The sequence below is a fragment of the Bubalus bubalis genome, chromosome 9, assembly GCF_019923935.1.
Source record: "Bubalus bubalis isolate 160015118507 breed Murrah chromosome 9, NDDB_SH_1, whole genome shotgun sequence".
In the NCBI taxonomy this organism is placed as follows: domain Eukaryota; kingdom Metazoa; phylum Chordata; class Mammalia; order Artiodactyla; family Bovidae; genus Bubalus; species Bubalus bubalis.
Window position 1 is genome coordinate 106,003,948 of NC_059165.1, and position 22,147 is coordinate 106,026,094.

General features: G+C 55.9%; 1 protein-coding gene across 3 annotated transcripts; it reads right to left on the reverse strand.

The window, feature by feature from the left end:
- Positions 1 to 112: 112 nt before the first annotated feature.
- Positions 113 to 19,581, reverse strand: CERS1 (ceramide synthase 1). Of its 3 annotated transcripts, XM_044948357.2 has the most exons (8): positions 19,086 to 19,581; positions 16,737 to 16,896; positions 11,609 to 11,789; positions 9,363 to 9,524; positions 8,676 to 8,823; positions 8,350 to 8,459; positions 1,851 to 2,017; positions 118 to 251 (listed from the first exon to the last, which is right to left on the reverse strand). In XM_044948357.2, the coding sequence occupies exons 1-8, from the start codon at positions 19,320 to 19,322 to the stop codon at positions 241 to 243; spliced, it is 1,176 nt and encodes a 391-aa protein (XP_044804292.2). In that variant the 5' UTR covers positions 19,323 to 19,581; the 3' UTR covers positions 118 to 240. The 3 variants fall into 3 exon arrangements, with proteins under 3 accessions (XP_006058078.2, XP_044804292.2, XP_006058076.3); XM_006058016.3 differs by lacking the exon at positions 1,851 to 2,017 and having other exon boundaries at positions 113 to 251; positions 19,086 to 19,575; XM_006058014.4 differs by lacking the exon at positions 118 to 251 and having other exon boundaries at positions 1,451 to 2,017.
- Positions 19,582 to 22,147: the final 2,566 nt, after the last annotated feature.

A 22,147-nucleotide genomic window follows, 5' to 3' on the forward strand; every position in this document is an offset into this window, starting at 1 on the left:
GAAGCCGAATAGGGACCAATTGCGGGGGCGGGGTCTCCAGGGGGCGGGGCAGGGGTCCAGGGAGTGGCCAAGGAGGAGTGGGTGGGAGAGGGGGCGGGGCCTGGTAGGGCTAGGGTCCCTGGGGCGGGTTGGGGAGCCGCGTGGCTGGTCTCCGAGGGCGAGGTTGGGCGGGACTGGGTCCTGGGCGGCGAGGCCGGGGTGGAGGGGTTCAGAAGCGTTTGTCTTTAACCAGGCCATTCCTCAGCGGCTTCCTGCGAGCCAGAACCGGCCCAGGTTAGCCTGGGGACCCCACGCCCTTGCGGAGCGCCCCCAACCCCTGTCCCGCCCTCCTAGCCTTTCACATCTCTTTTCCCAGCTCCGCCTCCACCCTTCCTCCCAGCCCACAAGGCCAAAAGACCCTGCCATCTGCCTGCTGGGCGAGTGGTCCCCGCTCCTCCCCACAATTAAACCCTTCTCTCCCCTCCCCACCTCCTGAGCCACCCGCGGCTGCTGGAGGGCAAGTTACCTACCAACTCTGCCTGAACCAGGACCTGGACCTCTGCCTCCACAGGAGGCAGAATTGACCAGAGCCCCCTGCGACCCCACTGCAGCAGGGCAGGCTCCTACCCACCTCCAGGAGCCTTACCAAGAAAGGCTTCCCAGGCCACGATTCTCCATCCACTGCCTGCTGTCTACATCTGCCACAGCCCCTATTTTGCTTCCATGTCCTTAAAACAGGTTATGTAGTGTTTTAAAAAAGAATCAATACTATAAGTGCCCAGCTTGAGATCCCACAGAAAGACCCCTAACTTCTAAACAATGTGCACGGTTTGCATCTTTTGAACTGTCTAGAAAGATGTGTGCTCCTGCACTTCAATTTTCCAAATGGTGCAGCTGAGATGGCACCCATGTGCCCTGGCACTCTCCTTAATTCCATCTTCCCTGCCTGTGTTAGTGACAGATCTCTGGGCTCCCCACTGGGAGGGGACCTGCGCTCTGAGGGGTCTACCCAGGCCCACCTTACTGGACCCAACAGGTCTGCCCTGCTCCTCACTGCTCCTCCAGCCCTTGCTCAGAGTTACACCCTGTTTAACTGCCAGTCTGCTGATGCCAAGATGGACCTCACTGCAGCCTAATGGTCATGGCCATTGGCCATTCCTGTTCCCATGTATGAGAACTCTTCATGCCTTTGCACATGATCGATCCATCAGTCTCTGCTGAAGTGAGTTCTACAGTCCAGCTTACACACAAATGTATTTTTTTGAGCCAGTAATACATTCTTGGGCTTCCCTGGTGGCTCAGTGGTAAAGATCCTGCCTGCCAATGCAGGAGATGTGGGTTCAATTTCTGGGTTGGGAAGATCCCTTGGAGAAGAAAATGGCAAGCCACTTTATTCTTGCCTGGAGAATCCCATGGACAGACGAGCCTAGTGGGTTACAGTCCAGGGGATCGCAAAAGAGTCGAACACGACTTAGCAACTAAACAACAAATATATTCTCATGATCTAGAATCAGAAAGCACAGCAAACTCAGTTTGACTGGATGACTCCTAACAATCCACTAGTTTTCCTGAGAATGCTCACAGACGTATGTGGATTACTGCCCTCTGCAGCTCTCTGGTGTGTGCAGCACTCTAGCCCACACACCCTTTCATATGAGGACTTTCCCGAGGAGACGGTCTCAGTCACTGCGATTCGCTCTTCCCTTGGGCTGGAGCCCTGGATGTCCCTTCCTGGGAGCACGACTCTCCCCCTCAGCCCACTTCTCCGTGGGTTGCTGCTCTCTCACTGCCACCACAGGAGTCCTTTATCTAGGAGATCAGAGATAAGCCCCCTGTGGACCACCCATCTGTCCCATAGCTTCTGGCTTTGCCTGTTGGTCCTTCAGACAGAGCATAGGTGGGATTCCTGGCTTCTCGAGTCTTCTCATAGTTCCGTTCGTTGTTGGACGACACAGTCTCTCGTTTCTGCTCTTGTTCGATTGCACAGCCTTCATTTCTGCACCGACATCTTTGATCTTTTGGAAGTCTGTGCTGGGGGCTGATGTGAGATAAAGATGGTTACCAAGGAAGCGTCCCACTGACACTTCTTCCCTCCCGGGGTTCCTTCTTTGTTAAAGTTTGATAGGCTCAGCTCTGTTCCTGCTGTTTTTAATTCCTATACTTTTATAGAAGGTTTAATACCTCCAAGGATCTGTATTCCCTGCCCTGGACCTTTTTATCAGAGCTTTCCTGGGGTGATTCAGGTTGGTTTTTCTGCACAAGCTTCCACGTGTCCCCTCCCTCCTCAAAAACAGTGTTAGTATTTGTGGGGGGAGGGGAGTACCCAGTTCTGGCAGGATGGCCTCTCTGCAGTATCAGATTTACACTTTTTTAGCCTCAGTGCAACACTGCAGGGAAAGAAAAAATCAGAGTGAGGGTGGAAGCTGGAGGGAGATGTGGACAGGCAGGGACCCAGGGGGGTTTCTGGATATTTCCTTGCGGATAAGGAGAAGGGAGAGAAGGGGGTCTCTCGAGGGTTTTGCAAGGTTTTCAATTTAAGTTGCCGTCAGCTGCGATGGGCAAATGTACAGGAGAGGTAGTTTGGGAGTGGGGCTGGGGGTTGATTTTGGATATTTGAGAAGGTGCTGAGAATGGTGCTCAGAGCAGCACTGGGAGCTGGGAGAGGCACTGGGAAGTCGGGTTGGATTCAGTGACCCTGGTGGGGGAGAAGCCAGGCACATGAGCAGGAAGGTGGCAGAAAGTAAAGTGGGGAGCAGAAGCAGACTGGCGATTGCAAAAGGAGAGGTCGGGCTGGGTATGGGGTTTCTTTTGCGGGGCTGACAAAAATGTCCTAAAACCGTGGTGAGGGTTGCACAACCCTGTGGATGGACCAAAAACACTGAATTCTACATAGTAAATGGGCAAACTGCATGGTGTGTGTATTCTATCTCGATAAAACTGTTTTTAAAAAGGGGAGGGGTTTAAGGGACCACCAGGTTTGTTTAGCATCAGTGGAGCAGACAGGAGTGGTCTCAGTGGGTGACGGGGGAAAGATCCCAGAGGGAGCTGGGTTTGGGAAGGGAGAGGAGCGGGGTGCTGTGCTGTAAAGGGGGATGGGGTGGGGAAGATGCTGGCCAGACTGGCAGAGAAGCGGCTTCTCTCTTTGATCAGAATGTCCCTGAGCAGGCAAGGGGGTAGACATCGGTGGCCCAGACGGTGGCTTCAGAAGGAGATGGACCAGCTACCAAACTGCCAGCCAGGCAAGAGGGTGGACATCTTCCTCCCGGGGACACGGGGGCCAGTCATCAGGTGAGGGGACGATGATGAAGACACTGGTGGCCGAGGAGAAGGGAGAGTCCCAGGAGCGCAGGCACCACCCCGGCATCATTAGGACCCTTGGCCCACGTGGCTGCTGTGGCCAGACGTGGGTCTCAGCTCTTAAGATACAGCAGGGCCTGCTGAGAGCGCAGCGAAGGCCAATGTCTGGGGAGGTGGGGCTGGCAAGTCAGCAGAGCCAGAGTGGGGTGAGGGGCCTGGATGAACGGCGGTCCCAGCAGCCTGAGAGGATGACAGGGGCTTCAGGCCGAGGTTGTGCCCAGGGAGCGGGGGTCACTGCAGGGGCCCGAAGATGGAGGCCCAGGAGGGGTCCCGTGGAGGCGGATCAGAAGAGAGAACCAGCAGAAGCAAGGGAGGCATCGGTGCCGCCCTGCCACAGGATTTGTTCTTCCACTCCGGAGTCCTTCCAAGTGATTCTCAGTCGCTGTTTTCTTACTGTTTCCAGACCTAACTGAATTTTCTCATCATACATGGTCTGCGTGATCCCGGTTCTGAGTAACTGAGGTTGCTCCTGTGGCCTGGTTTTTTTTTTTTTTTTTTTTTTTCAATTTTGATCAGCGTTCTGTGCTTTAAAAGAGCATCTGTCCCTGGGCTTCCCTGATGGCTCAGTGGTAAAGAATCCGCCTGCCAGTGCAGGAAGACATGGATTCGATCCCTGAACTGGGAAGATACCACATGCCTCAGGGCGACTGAGCTCACGCACCACAACCACCGAGCCTGTGCGCCCTAGAGCCCGCGCTCTGAAGCAAGAGAAGCCACCGCAACGAGCGCCCAAGCACCACGACTAGAGATTAGCCCCTGCTCGTCGTGACTAGAGAAGCCTGAGCAGCAGCTAAGACCCAGCACGGACAAAAATACGTCATAAACATTAAGTTTAAAAATACAGAAAAGAACACCTGTTCCTGCTTCCGAGCCGCCTGTTGGGGAGCATGGACTTAACCTCCCGGGGTCCCCTCTCGCCACAGTTTAGGGCTGCACTGTGCAGATTCCTCCAGATCAAAGGTTACACCCGAATGTCTCTTCCTGTCCTTTACTTGCAACTTGCATTTTATCCTGGAGTTGAAGTCTTTTAACCAGGTCAGAAGTGGGTTTATTTAAAAGCCCAGTCTCGTAACTGTCCTGATGATTCCATAAGGGTTTATTTGGATGCCTATTATTTGAGATTCTGAGCTCTATTTTGCATTACTTATTCTGCTTTTTCTAACTTTCCTTTTCTGTATTTGTTATGCCTGTTTTTTGTTCCATTCTCCCCTTTACACCCTAATAGTGTTAACGTAAGTACTCACTATAGTTGGTTTCCCTGGTGGCTCAGACAGTAAAGAGTCTGCCTGCAATGTAGGACACCCGGGTTTGATCCCTGGGTTGGGAAGATCCCCTGGAGAAGGAAATGGCAACCCACTCCAGTATTCTTGCCTGGAAAATCCCATGGACCAAAGAGCCTGATGGGTTACAGTCCATGGGGTTGCAAAGAGTTGGATACGACTGAGCGACTAACATAGATAACCCAAAGGTAATCCCCTGGGGCTTCCCAGGTGGCGTTAGTGGTAAAGAACCCACCTGCCAATGCCGGAGACATAAGAGATGCAGGTTTGATTCCTAGGTTGGGAAGATCCCCCAGAGGAGAGCATGGCATTTATTTTTATTTTATTTTATTAAGCTTGACCCAAACATGGCATCTTTGTGATTCTTTTTTAATTTTTGGCTGTGCAACATGTGGGATCTTGGTTCCCAACCAGGGGTCAAACCTGCACACCCTGCAGTGGAAACGCAGAGTCCCAGCCACTGGACCACCAAAGAAGTCCCAGCTCTAATTCTTTTAAATCTCTGAGATTAGGCATTTAAAAGAATTTTACCCAGATATGTGTCAGTTTCTCTGCTGATGTATCTCTTGGGTATAGTTTTCTTGTTTTCTGAAATATTCTTGTAGAGAAGATCTGCAAGTGGTAAGCATTCTTAATTTTTGTTCCTGTGGATATTCTTTTTTTTTTCCTCTCTCTCTCTCTCTCTTGATGGGGATGCTGGGGACAAAATCCAGGATCTCATTCAAGCCAACAGGTATCTTTTCTCTTGAGTAATTGTTTTTCAAGTTGTATACAAGAGCCCTGGTTTCCTGTTACTTTCTTTCAGCGTTGGAGGTGGTATCTGACTCCATAGTCTTCCAGCTTCCCTTGCTGCTTTAGTCCGTCACTGTTTTGTAGGTCATCTCTTCTTTTCTGTGGCTGTTTCACATTTCCCAGGCTCCCCTGCCCATGGGATTCTCAGGCAAGAACACTGGAGTGGGTAACCATTCCCTTCTCCAGGAGATCTTCCCAACCCAGGGATTGAACCCAGGTCTCCCACCCTGCAGGCAGATTCTTTACCATCTGAGCCACCAGGGAAGCCCCATGTTTGGGGCAAGGATGCTTTTTTATTCATCCTACTGATGATTTATGGTTTGTCACTTTCTGGAAGAATTCTCAGCGTTATGTCTTCTCATTGTTCTCTTTTCCTGTCTGTCTCTTCTTAGAACTCAGCCAGGTAATTCTTACCATTCGAGTTGTCATATTTTCCATGTGTTTAGCTGAATTCTGGATAATTTCTCTACAGCTTTCAATTTACTGATTCTCCTTTAAGCTGTATCTAATTGTTGGAGACAACTTCTACAGTAGGTTGAACAGTGGTCCCTAAAAAGATAAAAAGTTCCCATCCTAATCTCTGGAACTGTGAATGTGACTATTTGGAAAAAGAGTCTTTATAAAGGTAATTAAGTGAAGGAAATTGCAAAGAGATGATAGTGGTCTAAATGCAATGACAAACGTCCTTAGAAGAGAAGAGCTGGAGAGAAGAGACCTTGTGGAGACAGGAAATGGAGCCTCGAGTGATGCAGCCACAAGCCAAGAGGAGCCCCAGAAACTGCAGGAGGCAAGCAAGGACCCTTCCCTAGACCTTCAGAGAGAATCTGTGGCTCCTGTTGACACCTTCATGTCAGACGTCTGGTCTCCAGAACTGTGAGAGAAGAACCTTCTGTTGTTCTAAGCCCCCTGGTTTGCGGCACTTTGTTACAGCAGACCCAGGAAAGTAACAGAACGTCCGATGCTGTTTTGACTGGTCTCTCGGGTCTTTTACATTTTTCATAAACTTTCAACTTTAGAATAATTTTTAGATTTGCAGAGATAGCATCAAGAGTTCCAGGGCAGGCCTTGTCCAAGCTTCCCCAAATGCTGACATTTCATATCTCCACAGTGCATCTGTCACAGCTAAGAAACCAACGCTGGGGACACTGCGATGGGCTAAACAGTAGACTTTATTTGAATTTCACCAGTTTTTCTACAGATGTCTCTTCTGGTCCAGGATTCCACAACTGCATTCAGTCAGTCTGAGCTAGGACAGCTCCTCTGTCTCTTGTTTTCCATGACCTGACAGTTTTGAGGTGTCCCGACCAGCTCTTTTGTGGCACATCCCACATTCTCATTGCTTTTTATCCCATCTTGTTTTGTACTCAACTGTGCTAATTCTAGTTATCCTTAGGGATCGGGCAGCATTCCCTGGTCCCCTGTCATCTCTGTATGGAGTTTGTTCTTTGCCATCCTAGTGGGAATGCTGTCATTTGGGGCTGGAGGTGCCAGCCTCCCAACCTACATTCTGGCTGGACATTCTTAGGGGAGACAGAGCAGGGAATGGGGTGCGGCTAGGGGGTCTGACTTTCCCTTTGCCTTGGGCTCTCCAGGAGTTCACTGTCTTACAGCAGAAATAGCTTTCAGAGTTTCAGACTTGGCCAAGCAAGTGCTTTCCTTCCAGAAGCCTCTGAGGGTTGATCAGACTGCTTGGTGAGACCTCACCGATCTCTATGTGTAATTCCCAACTAAAATTTGCTGGACACGGACAATCCAACACCCTTAGAACTAGATTCCCAGCTCCCACCCCCATGGGTGCACATGGCCCTGCCCTGAGTCCCATCTCGGTAAATGGCAGCTCAAGCCAGAGGTCTTAGATCGTCCTTGATTCTTTTGTTTCTGTTTCACCTACATCCAGAGCAAGTCTGGTGAGTTCTCCAACACACCTCGGATCTGACCACTGGGATGACCTCACCTGCTGCCCAGACCTCTTGTGTCCACCATCCCCGCTCCCTGGCCTGACTCCTCTCTCGACCCCAGGCTCTGACCATCCCCCAGTTCTCTGCTCCCCTTCTCAAGTCTGTTTTTCTCTTCTTCCTCACTGCCCATGCTGACCCATGCGTCACTGCACTCTGAGCCCACTGCTTCCAGGGAACCATCTTGCCCAGCCTGGTCCCTCACAATCTCCCAGGGGTCAAATCAGAGGTCTGCTGGGAAGCACCCTGGGGGCCTTCAGCGGTCCCCTCTCCCCCACCTCACTGCTGCTCAACCACTCCTCACACTGCCTGTGGGGTGCTGCATGCCTTGGACCTGGCTGGTCACCCCAGCCTGCCTCCATTCACCCCTGGGGCCCCTCTAGGCCAGGGGCTTTGGGTGCCATCTGGCTCACATCCCAGGGCTGGAAGTCCCCAGGCCCACCTCCAGAAAGCTTCAAGAGGTCCCTTTTGCTCTCCGTCCCTATGGCTCCCACCTGGGTCCAAACCCTGAGCCCCATCTCCTGCTTGGCTGACCAGTGGTTGCCTCAAGGGACCTTGAAGCCAGGGAGTATCAGCATGAACAGAGTGCAGGCTCTGGCGCCCACAGCACCCCCTGCCCCCACCTCCACTGCCACCTGCTTAGAGGCTGTTGTCAGTCCTGGCCAACGGCCGCCCCTCACCACTGGGCTTGGCCATTACAGTTCCCGCCACTGAGACCCTGATGTCACCCCTCACCATTCTGCCCCGACCAGGCACCTCTCTGCCCCCACCTTCCTCGCTGTCTGTTCCGACAGCGTCTAACTCTGTAGCTACATGGTCCATGCCTTTATTGCAGTCTCTCTTTTGAATGGAGGCTCCGGGTGGGGGACAGCGTCCACCTGGGCTTCATCCGCCGCCGCGTCTCCAGGGCCCGCCCTCAGCGCGCGCTCCATCATACAGAGGTAGCTAAAGGAATGAACCGGGGCCACCGGCCCCTCCAAACTCACTCAGCTTTGCGGGGCTTGGGGCTCGGGGCCTCTGCCGTGTCATATTCCCGCACATCCTTCAGCTCCCGCACCTGGCCCGTCAGCACTTTGGCAGCAAAAGCCACGATGTACTGTGGGAGGGGAAGGCAGAGGTGAAAAGAGAGCCCTGCGCCTCCTGACCGCCGTCTGCTCCTGCCACAGGCCCTCTGCCCCTTGCCTAACGTGGCCCTCTCACTGGACCTGTGTGAGAAGGGCCTGCACCTGGAGGGCTCCTCAGGGACGGGGACCGGAACAGGACAGGCATCTGAGGAGGGCCAGGTGGGGAGGCGTTGCGGGCGTCCACTCACCAGGAACCAGTAGAGGTTCATGAGGGTGAGCAGCAGCAGGAGCACGTTGAAAAAGAAATAGAAGGGGATGTCAGGCACCGACCGCAGGCTGCAGTAGCTCGTGGCGTACAGGACCTTGAGCGGGAACCAGTAGAGGCGGAACCAGAACCTGCAGGAGGGAGGGGAGGCTGTGGGGGAGAAGCGGAGGATGGCCCCACCCCGTGCCTGACCTGTCCCGGCTGGAATCATCCATCTGTCCCTGTCTCCTTACCCCACCCTTGTTCATTCCTGCCCATCTGTCTCCTTTCCTGCTCTGTCCTTTCCAGCCCACTTGTTTCTTCCCGACTCGCACCGCCTACTGCCCTGCAAGGCCCTGCCCACCCCACCAAGCCCCACCTGCTTCCCCGGCCTGGCCCTGTCCCTTCCCACAAGCCCTATCCAGTCCCCAACTGGCCCCACCACCTCACCAACCCCACCCGCTTCCCTGCTGGGCCCACCCCGTCTCTGGGACCGGCTTTCTCCTTGCTCGGCCACGCCCACCCTTCTAAACCCCACCCCCTTCCCTGCCGGGCCCACCCCGTCTCTGGGACCCGCATTCTTCTGGCTTGGCCACGCCCACTCATCTAAACCCCACCCCCTTTCCGACCTGGCCTCGCCCGCCTCCACCAAGTCCCCGCCCCTTCCACTGGGCCCGCCTCCTCCCCTCACCAGCTGAGGCAGAAGCTGAGGCAGCCCAGGTCGGCAGCCAGGGCGTGCAGCCTATGGTGGGCGCCTCCGCGGGACTTGAAGTAGACATTGAGCTTGGTGAACTCCAGCTGTACGTCGCTGATGTCATGCAAGAAGAGCACAAGGATGCCCACCTTGTGGTACCTGGGGAGGAGAGCGGGAGAGCAGAGAGGACCAGTTACATAGGACCCTACCCACACCCAGGCTCCCAAGCACAGGCCCCCTTGGCCGCCCCGCTCAGGCTTCCTGTGGGCGGGTTCAGAGCCATCCTCCCTGGCCCGGCTGCCCTGCCCATCCCTTCACGGGGCTAGGTCAGCAGTAGCACCCAGACCGAGTCCACCCTGTGGCAGCCCCACCCAGGCCCTCACCCTGTCCCTCGTGACTCAGGAACCTCTCTGGAAGTACTTTCTCTGATCCTTCCTCACCTCCTGACGGGTAACCCCACCCGTGACCCCTGACCCCTCTGTAACCCCTGACCCTCACATGTCCAGACCCCTCAAACTTTAAACACGACTGCCTCGCTGATGTTCCCAGGTTTACACATTTAACCTGAACACGGCCACAATCTGCAGGCTTGCCTGAGACGGGCTGGGTCCCCACCAGGATCTGCAGGAGCCTGGAGCCCCGCTCCCAACCCCTCAGAGCTGCGTGGCCCAGCGGCCTGAGTCCAGCCTGGATGTGGCCGTGTGCCTCGGTCACATCTCCGTCCCCACTCTATCCTCCTGACAGCTCAGGCTCCTGACAGTCACAGGCTGTGCTCACCACCTAACATCCCTGGTGTTCCTGGAGCCTTCCTTCACCGCCCTTCAGTCTCTGCTCACCTGTCACCCCCAACCCCCCACACCTCAGCAGTCCTCATCTTTCCACTCGAATTTTCCAGTTATCACCTTCAGATAAATGTGGGGCTTTTTTGGGGGGTGAGGGGATGTTATCTGACTCTACCCTCTAGAGCAGGGCTGTCTGATAGAATTTTCAGGAATGATAGGAATGTTCTAAACCTGCACTGTCTGAGACCCAGTCACCAGCTACAGAGTCACCAGCCACATACTGGCGCTGAAGTACAGAATGTGTGATTTTATTTGTTTAATTAACATTAACAAGGCCACCCATGGCCAGCAGCTACTGTGCTGGAGGGCATAGCTAGTCCAATAGGAATAGAATATGAGCTGTATATGTCGTCATTTTTTAAATTTTATTGAAGTACAGTTGATTTACAATATTGTGTTAATTTATGCTGTACAGCAAAGTGGTTCAGTTTTATATATATGTATTTTTATATATATAAAGGCTTCCCTGGTAGCTCAGCTGGTAAAGAATTCACCTGCAATGCAGGAGACCTGGGTTCGATCCCTGGATTGGGAAGATCCCCGGAAAAGGAAATGGCAACCCACTCCAGTATTCTTGCCTGGAGAATCCCATGGACAGAGGAGCCTGGCAGTCTACAGTCCATGGGGTCGCAAAGAGTCAGGCACAACTGAGTGACTAAGCACATTCTTACATATATATGTGTGTGTGTGTGTGTGTATTCTTTTTCATATTTTTCCATTAGGATTTATCACAGGGTACTGAATATAGTTTCCTGTGCTATACAGTAGGACTTTGTTGTTTAATCCTTCTATATGTAAGTATTTACACCTGCTAATCCCAATTTTGTTTTAAATTTTCTATCAGCCACATTAAAAAAAAAATAAAGTGGAAGAGGTAAAATGAATTCTAATAATATATTCTAAATAATTCAGTATATCTGAAATATTGTCATTCAACATGCAAATGAGGTAACAAAGGGATAGCAAGGTATTTTCACTCTCCTTTGCCTTGGAATCAGAGTGGCTTTTACATATACAGCAGCTTGTGGCTTGGACAGGCTCTGCCTTGAAGCACCGTGACCACATATGGTGGCCACAGCGGGTTCTGGAACATCAGGGTCTGTCTGTCGGGCTCATGGTCGCACCCCCAGCAGCACCTGCCACATGGCAGGTGTTCAGTAAACACTTGCTTTGTGACCCGGCCAAGGGTGCCATCTAGGAGAGGTCAGAGTGGCACAGATGGGGTGGGGGCAGGGGGGCCTCTTTGCACCTGTCTCACCCCATCACTTTAGAGTCTCTCTCCAGAAACCTCCCCCACGGACACTCCCATGCCTGACCCAAGGATCAGCCTCTGTCCTGTGCCAGCCTCCTGCCACTGCTCACGCCAGCACCCTCCACCCTCCTGTCTCCCCCTGGACTCACCGGAAGGCATAAGAGGAGACGATGAGGACCAAGGTGACCACGTGGTGGACAAGCATGACCACTGAGTCCTTGCGCCAAGCATCCAGGTACAGCGTGGCATAGATGGAATGGCCGTAGAAGCTTCCCTGTAGTAGGTAGGCCACTGCAATGTCCCGTGGCACTGCCATGCCCGTCTTCCAGTCTGGGGAGGGCCGCACCATGCCGTCAGGGACTCACAGGGCCTCTGGGACCCCCAAGTGACCCCCCTCACCCCCTCAAGCCAGGCGGGTGCCACGTGTCTCTGCAGGTGTGCTGGTCACTGGCCTTCTGTTACCCACTCTCCACCCATCATTAAGAATAGGCATTACCGTTTAGACCAATTCTAGATCTACAGAAAAAGGTGCTCCTACCCTCAAATTGACTCCTACAAGTCCATCCTAAAGAAAATCAACCCTGAATATTCATTGGAAGGACTGATGCTGAAGCTCCAGTACTTTGGCCACCTGATGCGAAGAACTGACTCATTGGAAAAGACCCTGATGCTGGGAAAGACTGAAGGCAGGAGGAGAAGAGGGTGACAGAGGATGAGAAGGTTGGATGGGATCACTGACTCAATGCACATGAACTTGGGCAAACTCTGGGAGATGGTAAGGGACAAGGAGGCCTTGTGTGCTGCAGTCCATGGGGTTGCAGAGAGTTGAACACGACTGACCGACTGAACAGCAGCCCTGGAATCAGTCCTGTGCAGAATTTCCAACTCTGCCCCAGGCCCCCTTCCTGTTTCTCTTACTCACCAGGCTTGCTCGAGACCCTCTCAGCAAATCCAGACTGATGGAGGTGCCACCTGCCTCGCTGTGCCGGCCAGTGCCCATGAGTGTGGGTGCTCCTGCACAGCAGGCCCGGCTCCACCTCCCCTCCTCCTGTAGTACCCCCCGCCCCACCCCCGACACATGCGCCCACCCACACTCCCGTCTTGAGCCTTCCCAGTGACTCCGACCCCCAGCTACTTCTACCAGCTCCATTCTCCCTTCCTCAGCCCATCACCAGTCTCTGCCTGATCTGACCTAGAACTCCGGGCTGTGCCGTGCTGTCTGCAGCTCCTCTGTTCACTGCACCCCTGAAATGGCCTCCACGGGCTCCATCCCAGGCCTCCTGTTCCCACCCTCTGCCTCCATGACCTGGAGCTAGACTCAGGTCCCCCTGGAGCCCTATCCCCTAGCTGCCTCCTCCAGTGACAAGCCTTGCCTGTGCCCCAGCCCCTCCTGCAACAGAGATCCACTTGGGCCCCTCTCGGAGGGTCCCTCCTTGGTCCCTGCCCCCACCCCCGCCCTGGACCAGGCACTGCCATCTCCTCCCAGCACTGCCCCAGCTTCCCGGCCTCCAGAGCCAGTTCCTGACTGCCTGACGGTCCGTTCTCCCCGCAGCCACCTCGATGGCTGGGAATACACAGACCCCATGACCTGGCAAGCCCACTCGGCCTACAGCCAAGGGAAATGAAGACAGGGGCCCTTTATACCCATGTTCATGGCAGGAAAGGGGAAGAGCCCCAGTGCCCATCAGCAGGTGAAGGGATGCACAAAATGGGATAAATTCACACAGTGAATATTGTGCAGCCACAAAAAGGAAAGAAACATTAACACACTACAACGTGGATAAACCTCAAAAACATTATGCTGAGTAAAAGAAGCCAGACACAAACTAGTCACAGATAATCACAAACCAATGATTCCATGTAGAAGAAATGAGCACAACAGGCAAGTCCATAGGGACTGAAAGCAGATTAGTGCTTACCTGGGGCTGGAAAAGGGAGGATGGGGAGCTGCTAATGGGGATGGGTCTCCTTTGGGGCAAGATGGAATGTTCTGGAACTGGACAGACATGGTGCTTGCACAACACTGACTGTGCTAACTGCCACTGAATTGCTTGCTCACTTCAAAATGGTGAATTTTGAAAAATTGTGCTAAAAATATATATAACATAAAATGTACCATCTAGGCCACTTTTAAATTCAGTAGCACTAGGTATATTCACAGTGTCGTGCAACCAATCCCCAAACTCTTTCCATGTTGTAAAACTGAAACTCCGTTCCCACTGGACACTCCCACTGCTCCCCCTCCCCCAAGCCCCTGCCCCCCACCATCCTACTTTCTGTCTCTGTGGACTTGACAATCCTGTGCTGTGCTTAGTCGCTCAGTTGTGTCCGATGCTTCGTGACCCCATGGACAAAGGAGCCCAGGAGCCTGGTAGGCTTCTCTGTCCGTGGGATTCTCCAGCCAAGAATATTGGAGTGGGTTGCCATGCCCTCCTCCAGGGGATCTTTCCAACCCAGGGATCAAACCCAGGTCTCCCGCGTTGCAGGTGGATTCTTTACCATCTGAGCCATCAGGGAAGCCCATGAATACTGGAGTGGGTAGCCTATCCCTTCTCCAGGGGACTCTTCCCAACCCAGGAATTGAACTGGGGTCTTCTGCATTGCAGGCAGATTCTTTACCAACCTAGCTATCAGGGAAGCCCTAAGTGCCTCATATAAGTAGAATCACACAATATTTGTCTTTCTGTGACTGGTTAAAATCCATTGATTCTGGGAATTCCCTGGAAGTCCAGTGGTTAGGACTCTACACTTTCATTGCTGGTGGCATGGGTTCAATCCCTGCCAAGGAACTAAGATCCTGCAAGCCACATGGTATAGCCAAATAATTAATAAATAAAATTAAATAGTTAATTCTTTGTTATGCGTAACTAATTAAAAGAATACCAAACACCCGACAGATCACTCACCCCAACTTTAACACGCCCAGGGCTCCCGAGACTCTGCAGCCGAACTCAGTCTTAGGAGGCTCTCTCAGCACGTCGTGTGTGCAGCCGCGTAGCAGCGCTGCAGTCAGCAGAGGGAGCCCCCCACCCCGCACCTGCCAGGCGCCTCTGTCCCTCTTGAGAAGGAAGGGACATAGAGGCGCCCTCTGTGGAAACTGGACACCCACTTTTCCACCTATCGCATCGGCAAGACTGGTACAGTGGGGAGCGAGCATCCCCTCTCCAGCCTTGGGCCCCGGATCTGGGGTAGAGGGAAATGGGGAGCAGATAATTCCCCATCCAGGCTGCGTCTGTACCTCCTGGCACATTTGGAGGGGGGCAGGCAGGGCTGGGTTCTGTCCCTTGGCCTCTGACCTTATCTCCACACACACTCCCTTGCTGCTCTGGACTCTCCACATCACCCTCGCCTCATCCCCATCCTTGACCTCCAGGATCAGCTCCTGGTCTCCCCAAACCTGCCCCACCTCCACGCCCCTAGACCCCAGCATCAGCCCCACCCTCCTCTGCTCTCACACCCACCTCTGGTTTGGCAGTGAATCCTATCAATTCTGCTTTCAAAAAATTTCTTAATGATATGATCTCTCTCTCTCTCTCTCTCTTTTAGTTTTGGTCATGCCGAGCGGCATGCGGGATCTTAGTTCCCAACCAGGGATCAAACCTGTGTTCTGTGCAGTGGAAGCAGAGTCCTAACCACTGGGCAACCAGGGGGAATCCCCTTAAAACAGTTCTTAACCACTTCTCTCCTGGCTTCAGCCCTGTTCTGGCCACAGACACCAGCGCCCGCCCTCAGCCCCTCAAGTCATCCTGTCGATGCCCCACCTTCTGCTCTCCGCCCTCTGGTTAAGGCCCCCAGTGCCCCTGCCCCAGCTGACTGGGCTCCTTGCTGTTTCTGATCAGCCAGTAGCATGTCTGTCTGACAGTAGCCTTTACATCTCCTATCTGCCCCCGGCTCCTCCCAGTCCCCACACAGAAGTCACCTTTGGTGGGACCATTCCCATCCCTGTGGCCTCCCTGGTGGCTCAGACAGTAAAGAATCTGCCTGCAATGCAGGAGACCTGGGTTCAGTCTCTGGATCAGCAAGATTCCCTGGGGAAGGGAATGGCTACCCATTCCAGTATTCTTGCCTGGAGAATTCCACGGACAGAAGAGCCTGGTGGGTTATAGTCCATGGGGTCACAAAGAGTAGGACACTAGCTAACGCTTTCCCCATCCCTGTAGAAAATGCCCTTCTTCCCACCTCCCAGACACCCCATATCCCCTCTCCTCTCCTCACTCAGGATTTCTCATCTGTACTTGTCCCCATTAACAGGCTTGCTATTTCAAGGTCTGCTACCCCAAAACACAGGGGTAGGGCCCTTTCTCTGACCTGCCCAGTTGTGCCAGAACAGCACCTGGTACACTGTAGGTGCTCAATAAATGTGCACCCAAACAAGTAGCTAAATTGCAAGTGTGGTCTCACAGAATAATTTATAAGGAGGAGCCAGAGGCAAGTCCATGCCCGAAACTTTGAGAAAGTTCAATTACAGTTCATTCTCAGAAAATCGAATGACAACTAAAACCTCCCCCCAGGGATGCATGACATGGGAAAAGTGCCCTGTGGACAGCAGGGTCCCAGAAAGACAGACACACAGGGCTTCCATGCTCGGCTCCCTGGTGCCACAGGAACCCTCTCAGGATGTTTATATCACACGGCAGGAAACACGCCCATGCGTGTCCCAGACACATGGCCTGTGTGGTCAGCACAAGGGGAGCGAAGTCTGACCCTCACTGCAGACTGTTCTCTATCAGCCTGCCGGGTGGTGACAGACGACACTGCAGTCACCTTCCTGCCCACCCCCCACCCAGAGCGCAGGCCAGCAGACTTCCACACCGAATCCACTCAATGGATGCAGCCACTTCTCCCCACCTATACCTCCTCGCCAAGCTGGTCCAAGCCACACTGGTCTTTCGCCTGCCCTCTGGGCCCGGCTCCCCTTCTTACCCAGGATTCATCTCCTGGGAGCCAGAAGAAGTTTCTTATAATCCACAAACCCACCCCATCTAGGATGAAACTCAAGCTCCTGCCCATCCTCCTCTCATCTTTACATATCGAGCTCATGCAAGCCCCAGGGCCTTTCCACTTGCCGGACTGACTGCCAGGGCCCACACAAGGGGTACCCCTCCTCTAGGATGTCTCCCTGTGTCCTGACACAGGGTCAGGTGCCCCCTTTCCTGGCCCACAGGCCCCTTGATCGCCATTGTCTCAGGGCTGATGTCCAGTATGGGATGTCTCATGAGTGTCTATGTCCCGAATGGAGCCCTCCCCCAACCTGCCCCACCCTGGGAGGGGCCCTACCATAGAAAACGGACGGTGGGTCATGAAAGAAGGGGTAGTCAGTGCCGAAGAGCAGGTAGGTGCTGTAGCTCCAGGCGCCCAGGTAGAAGAGAAACTTCCAGGCGCTCTCAGGCATCTTGGCGGCATCTCTAGGCTGGAGGCGGCACCGCTTGGCTAGGGGCTATGGGTGAGAAGGTGGGTGGGCCATCAGCACTGGGGGCCCAGGTCCACTCCTCCAGGGAAGGGAAACCGAAGCCCAGGGACTCCCCAGGCCAGGTCCCCACAGCCTCCTGGAACGTAACCAGAGCCCATGAGTGCCTGCCAAGAGCTAAACTTAGTGCCCAGCTGTCCAGTCAGTGGCCTGGGGAGGGGAGTGATGGGGGAGACCTGAGAGGAAACGTGAGGGGAGGCTGTGAGCAGAGGAAGGGGACATGTAGCTGTAAAGCCAGGGAGATCGTGGGGTCAGTCCAGGGGACTGGGGGTGGGGGGTCTCAATAGGAGCTGGAGGTATGACAGGGAGGAGGGAGGATTAAAGAGAAGATTTGGAAGGGGCGGTGGGGGTGAACCTGTGAAGAGAGCATGGAGGCAAATTTGGGGGCATTTGTGGGGGACACAGGGGGCTGGAACCCAGTGATCGCCAAGGGGAGAAACTTGAGGGGAAGGGGGTGCCTCAGAGGTGGAATCTGGGGAGACCTGAGAGGAACAAAAGGCTGTGGAAGATGGCGTAGGGATGTGGGGCAAGACCTGGGAACGCCGGGCGACAAAGGAAGGGAGGATGCAGGAGAGGAAGAAAGAGGGTGAGGGAAAGGACATCAAAGATGGGACCTGAAGGGACATCGGGGAAGGCACAAGAGAAGTGGGGACATGCAACGGTGAGACGTGGAGGAATCTAAGGGGCTCAGAGCCCCTGGAGTCCTGGGAGCAGAGCCTCAATCTCCCTGGGGGCGGGGCTCCACAGCGGCCGGCCAAGCCCCGCCCCCTTCCCGGAGGCGAGGCTGAGGGGGCTGGAGCACCAATAGTCGCCATGGAGACAGTTGGAGCCAGCTCCAGTAACCCCTGGCAACCAGACAACTGCCAAAAAGATGAGCTTTGGAGGACAAGGCAGCCCCTCCACCCGTTTCTGGGGAAGGGCGAGCCACAAATTTGGAGTGAGTGCCAGACCTCCGGGGATTCCAAAAGTGGGGGCGCTGTGACCTTGCTGTCCCCTACCCAGCTCCCTCAGGAAGTGAGGAGGAAGCCTGCTCCAGCCTGGTAGTCCCAAAGTGACCGTATCCCCTTCCCAGGCTCTGGTGTTCCTGGACCTCCCACCTCCCAGCTGGAAACTAGTAAGGTGGGGGAAGCAACAAAGCCAGACTGGGACCAGAGCTTACATATGGAAGGGCTCTCGTCATGCCTGCCGCCCCCTCCCTGGAGCAGGGTGGTGGCTGGGGTCTCTACCCACCATGTGGGTCAGATGGGGGTGGGGACAAGCAGCCTTGACTTAACAAGGGCCAGCCTCTTCCCCGCCAGCAGAGAAAGGCCCCTTTGTTGGCTCTGGGCACTCTGTCCCTGCACCCCCTGCCAGCTCTGGTCAGACGGGCGGAGTGACCCTAGCTGGTCCTCAGGGGAGTCACAGCCCAGCGATGAGTCCAAACGCCTTCCCACAAGCTCCCACAGCAGCGACCCCTCCCCAAGGAAGGGAGGGAGTCCAGGCACCAATGTCACCCCCGGTCACTCTCCAGGTGTGGGGGGGGGGCCTTCCCAGGCTCGCCGGAAATTCAGTAGTTCGGTCGCGACCCCTTGGGGGCCATACAGTCCGGCTGTAAGGACCCAGGCCGCGCGATCTCTCCCAAAGACTGAGAACGCGGCGTCGTCAGGGAGCCTCGGCTTTTGCAGCCCTTGATCAGAGGGTGGCGCTGATTCCAGAGAGACGAGCTACAGCGACCGGGCAGCTCCGGCCTCTTCCCCGTAGCAGCGGACAAGCCAGTCCCACCGCCGCACCGACCCAGGACACCAATACGGTTCGGAGAGCGCCCCGCACGACCCGGAGAAGCAAGGCGCAGAAGGCCCCTGTGCGCCGAACCTTCTCCTCCTGTGTCCTCCGCTCCTCGGTCTCCGGCTCCACCGGGTCCGAAAGAGTGCGCAGCAGCCAAGGCCCTCCCACCTCCCGGGGCCTCCTTGTGCCTCACTACCCGGATCGGTTCCCCATCTTGAACACCCTACCCGATTCGGGGTCCCCACGTCCCACGCTTCCCCTGCCCGGTCACACCCCCGCATCCACCCCCACTCCCACTCCTTCCTGACCGATAGGGCACGCGGCGGCCCACGATTCCGCGGCCCGAGCTCCTCCAGCCCGGGGGCCCCCATGTCCTAACCCCCAGCAGCACTGACCCGAAAGAGGCGCGAGGTGGCCGCCGAGCGCAGCACGGTCCAGCCGAGCGCGCCGAGGGCCAGCAGCAGCAGCTCGGGCGGCGCCAGGTGCGCGTGCTCGGCCAGGCCGCGGCGAGCAAGCCCCCAGCCGCAGTCCGCGCAACCCCGCGCCGCCGCCAGCGCGCTGCCCCAGCCGCGCTGCACCAGCTGCGCGTAGCTCGGCATGGGCTCGGGCCCCGCCGACCCCGCCGCCGCCATGCCGCCGCTCCCGGACGCCCCGGCAGTCTGCGCCCGCCCACGGTGGCCGCCGGAGCCGCGCGCCCCGCGTCACGCGCTGCAGTTGGGCCGGGGGGCGCGCTGGCGGGAGTTCTTGGGACGAAGGGGCGGGACCGGCGCTAGCTCCGCCCCGCAGGGACGGGGCGCGGCGTTTACGATTTCGGGGCGCGCGGTAGCTGGGTCCCTCGGAGGCAGCGGTGGCGTCGACCTCCGGTGTACAAGTCCCGGCGTTGTCGCGCCGCGTCCTGGAGGCGGGCCAGCGCTCGGGCTCGTTTTCCAGTGGAGGAAACCCAGGCGCGGGAGGGCGGGGTAGAGGTGGAACGGGCATCTGGCCTGCCGCCCGCCAGGCCTGAACCCAAGAAGGACCGGAGCGGCCCCGTGCCCCCATCCCTCGTCCCCGCTTGCATGCCCTTGATCACCCTGGGCCCCTTCACCCCACCAGGCTGTGTCCCTGACATGGGGCACAGCGAACACCAACCAGCACGCCGCACCCGGGACCTGCGATTCCCTTTCCCAGGCCCTCCAGTTTGTCGCTGTTGCCCTGTCCCACACTCACGCCTCACCATGTCCTGGCCTGAGGGCCACCTGCTGCTCTCCGTGCCCCTGAGGACCCGGCAGGCCACTGCAGCAGGTTAACAGACCTTCAGGGAGGCCAAGGGAGTGGGTGCCCCAAGGTGTGTGGGGGGCCACTTGGGTTGAATCCAAACCACTGCTTCATTGGGACCACCCCTGGTGATCTTCCATTATCCACCCACCAGGCCCTGTGTCCAAAGCCCCCAAAGGTCACCTCTTGAGGACATCGTCTCTTCTGCCACCGACAGCCTTCATTCCAGCCCCCGGGATTCTTGTACACTTGTGCCCCTCCCTTCCCCCTACCTAGGAGTCCTCCCACCACCCTTCAAGGTGCAGAGTTAAAGAATGAGTGTGGGCCCTGCAGGAGCCCAGCTGGGTTCCATACAGCCACTAGCCTGACCTGGCCTTCAAGCACACAGGTGAAAATGGGAGAGAGAGGGGTCAAGAGGACCCCCATCCCTCTTCTTTTCCCTTACTGCCTGTCCCGACCCCTAGTCTTCCAGCACATCCAATTCACTCCACCTTCAGACATTTCCAGAATCCAGTCAAGTCTCTGCATCTGTACAGCCGTACTGAACCCTTGGCCACCCTTGTGCCTCCTCCTTACCCCACACAGAGGCCAGAGGAAACCTACCTGCTCCTCCGCTGCTCACAGCCTTCCATGGCTCCCATCACCAAGAGTAAAAGCCCACCTTCTCACTGTGACTCAACCCACCCTCACGGCCTCCTCTCTTCACCTTGCTCCTTCCATTCCAGCTGCACTGGCCTCATGGCTGGAGGTAGCTCTCCAACAGCAAGCAGTTCTGCCCCAGGGCCCTCGCACTGGCTGTTTCCTCAGGTATTGGCAAGGCTCTTCCTTCCCCTTCAGGCTTTACCGACATCAGCTGGTCCTTGCACCTCCCAGATCCCCCTGCCCCATCAGCCTTCTTATTGGCATGTGTCACCATCTGTCCTGCTCTGCCTCCTACTATTTTTTAATGTGCTCTCCGTGTGAGCAAGGATTCTGTCCATTAAAGATACCCAATTCCATAGCCAGCCTGGCAAGCTGAGGGGAGCTAAGGGGTCCCAGGCTGCTGGACATGCCTCTGTAAGTCCAGCTGGGTAGCCCTGCACCGTCCCAACCAGTCATCTCTGCCCCCACCCCTCCAGGCACTATCTGGTCACTATGGCACCCATCAGTAAGGGGAGAGCTGCCCCCCCACACCAGCCCCAGCCCAGCCTCAAGTTTCATTTGGGCACGGCCCAGGTAGGAGGCTGCCAACGGGTGGGTGCAGAGCAGAAACAAAAGGTGGCTCCTGGTGCTGGCAGCTGGGAACCAGAGCTCCCAGGCACTGAGGGCTCCGAGGGGGGCTGCTGAAGTCCCAAGAAAGGGACCTGGACCTTGCCCTTCCTGAAAGGGCAGGTCTCCTCTTCCCCAGGGAGCTTACCCCAGCCCTCACCCTCATACACACCCCTGCCCCGGAAGTCTTCTGCCACCTCAATCCCCTGCTGACCTAGCGGGGAGGGGCTGGGGGTCCCTTGCTCTCTGTCCTGTCTTGGCAGTCAAAGGCCACCTCTGAGGCAGATGAGGTCAGGTTCGGGGAAGCCAAGTATCATCTTTCTTTCCCTCCCCAGGCAAGGGCCCAGAGACAAAGCCCCATCGGGCTTGTTGACTCTAGTGAGGCCCCAGGATCTTTGTACAGGCTGTTCTTTCTGCCCAGGAGGCTCGACCTCCCAGAACCTGGGCTGACTGATCCTTCTTGTTCAGGCGGACACAGCTCAACGGTGACCTCATCCCAGAGACCCCGGCCACTCCCCTTCCCTCTGTTATCCAGCTTCTACTTATCAAGGGGCGCTCACTAGGCAGTCACCTTTCTGGGCAGGGAGCTCAGTGCTTCAGCCACAGCGGTGCTTTGGCACCCACGCCCCCATCATGGCGGGCCTGTCCTGACTCACCGCACGGCAGCAAGGAGCAGGGGCCGGTGCGGTAGGGCAATGTTTCCTCCTATGAGGACCCGGCACGCCCCCTCCCCACTCAACTGAGCTGAGGCCCGAGTACTTCTGGCACCCTCACCACCTCCAGACCCCCCAGGGGTGCTGCGTTTAAATCGTGGTACCCCTTCTGATGGCTGTGACCTCCCTGTGCCTCAGTTTCCCTGGATGCCAACTGGGCGTGGGGGTAGCTGTTTGGTCAGCAGGGGTCCCTCCCATCTGCCCCTTCAAAGTGGCTGGAGCAAACACAGATTGGGTGGGGA

What these genes read in the sequence shown, in the direction of transcription:
- CERS1 (XM_006058014.4), bottom strand. Translation starts at nt 19,322, where the DNA reads ATGGCGGCGGCGGGGTCGGCGGGGCCCGAGCCCATGCCGAGCTACGCG. An exon ending in CTCAGCTTCTGCCTCAGCTG is followed by an intron (nt 8,824 to 9,362) that starts GTGAGGGGAGGA and finishes TCCCTCCTGCAG; the next exon opens with GTTCTGGTTCCGCCTCTACT. An exon ending in TGAACCTCTACTGGTTCCTG is followed by an intron (nt 8,460 to 8,675) that starts GTGAGTGGACGC and finishes CCCCTCCCACAG; the next exon opens with TACATCGTGGCTTTTGCTGC.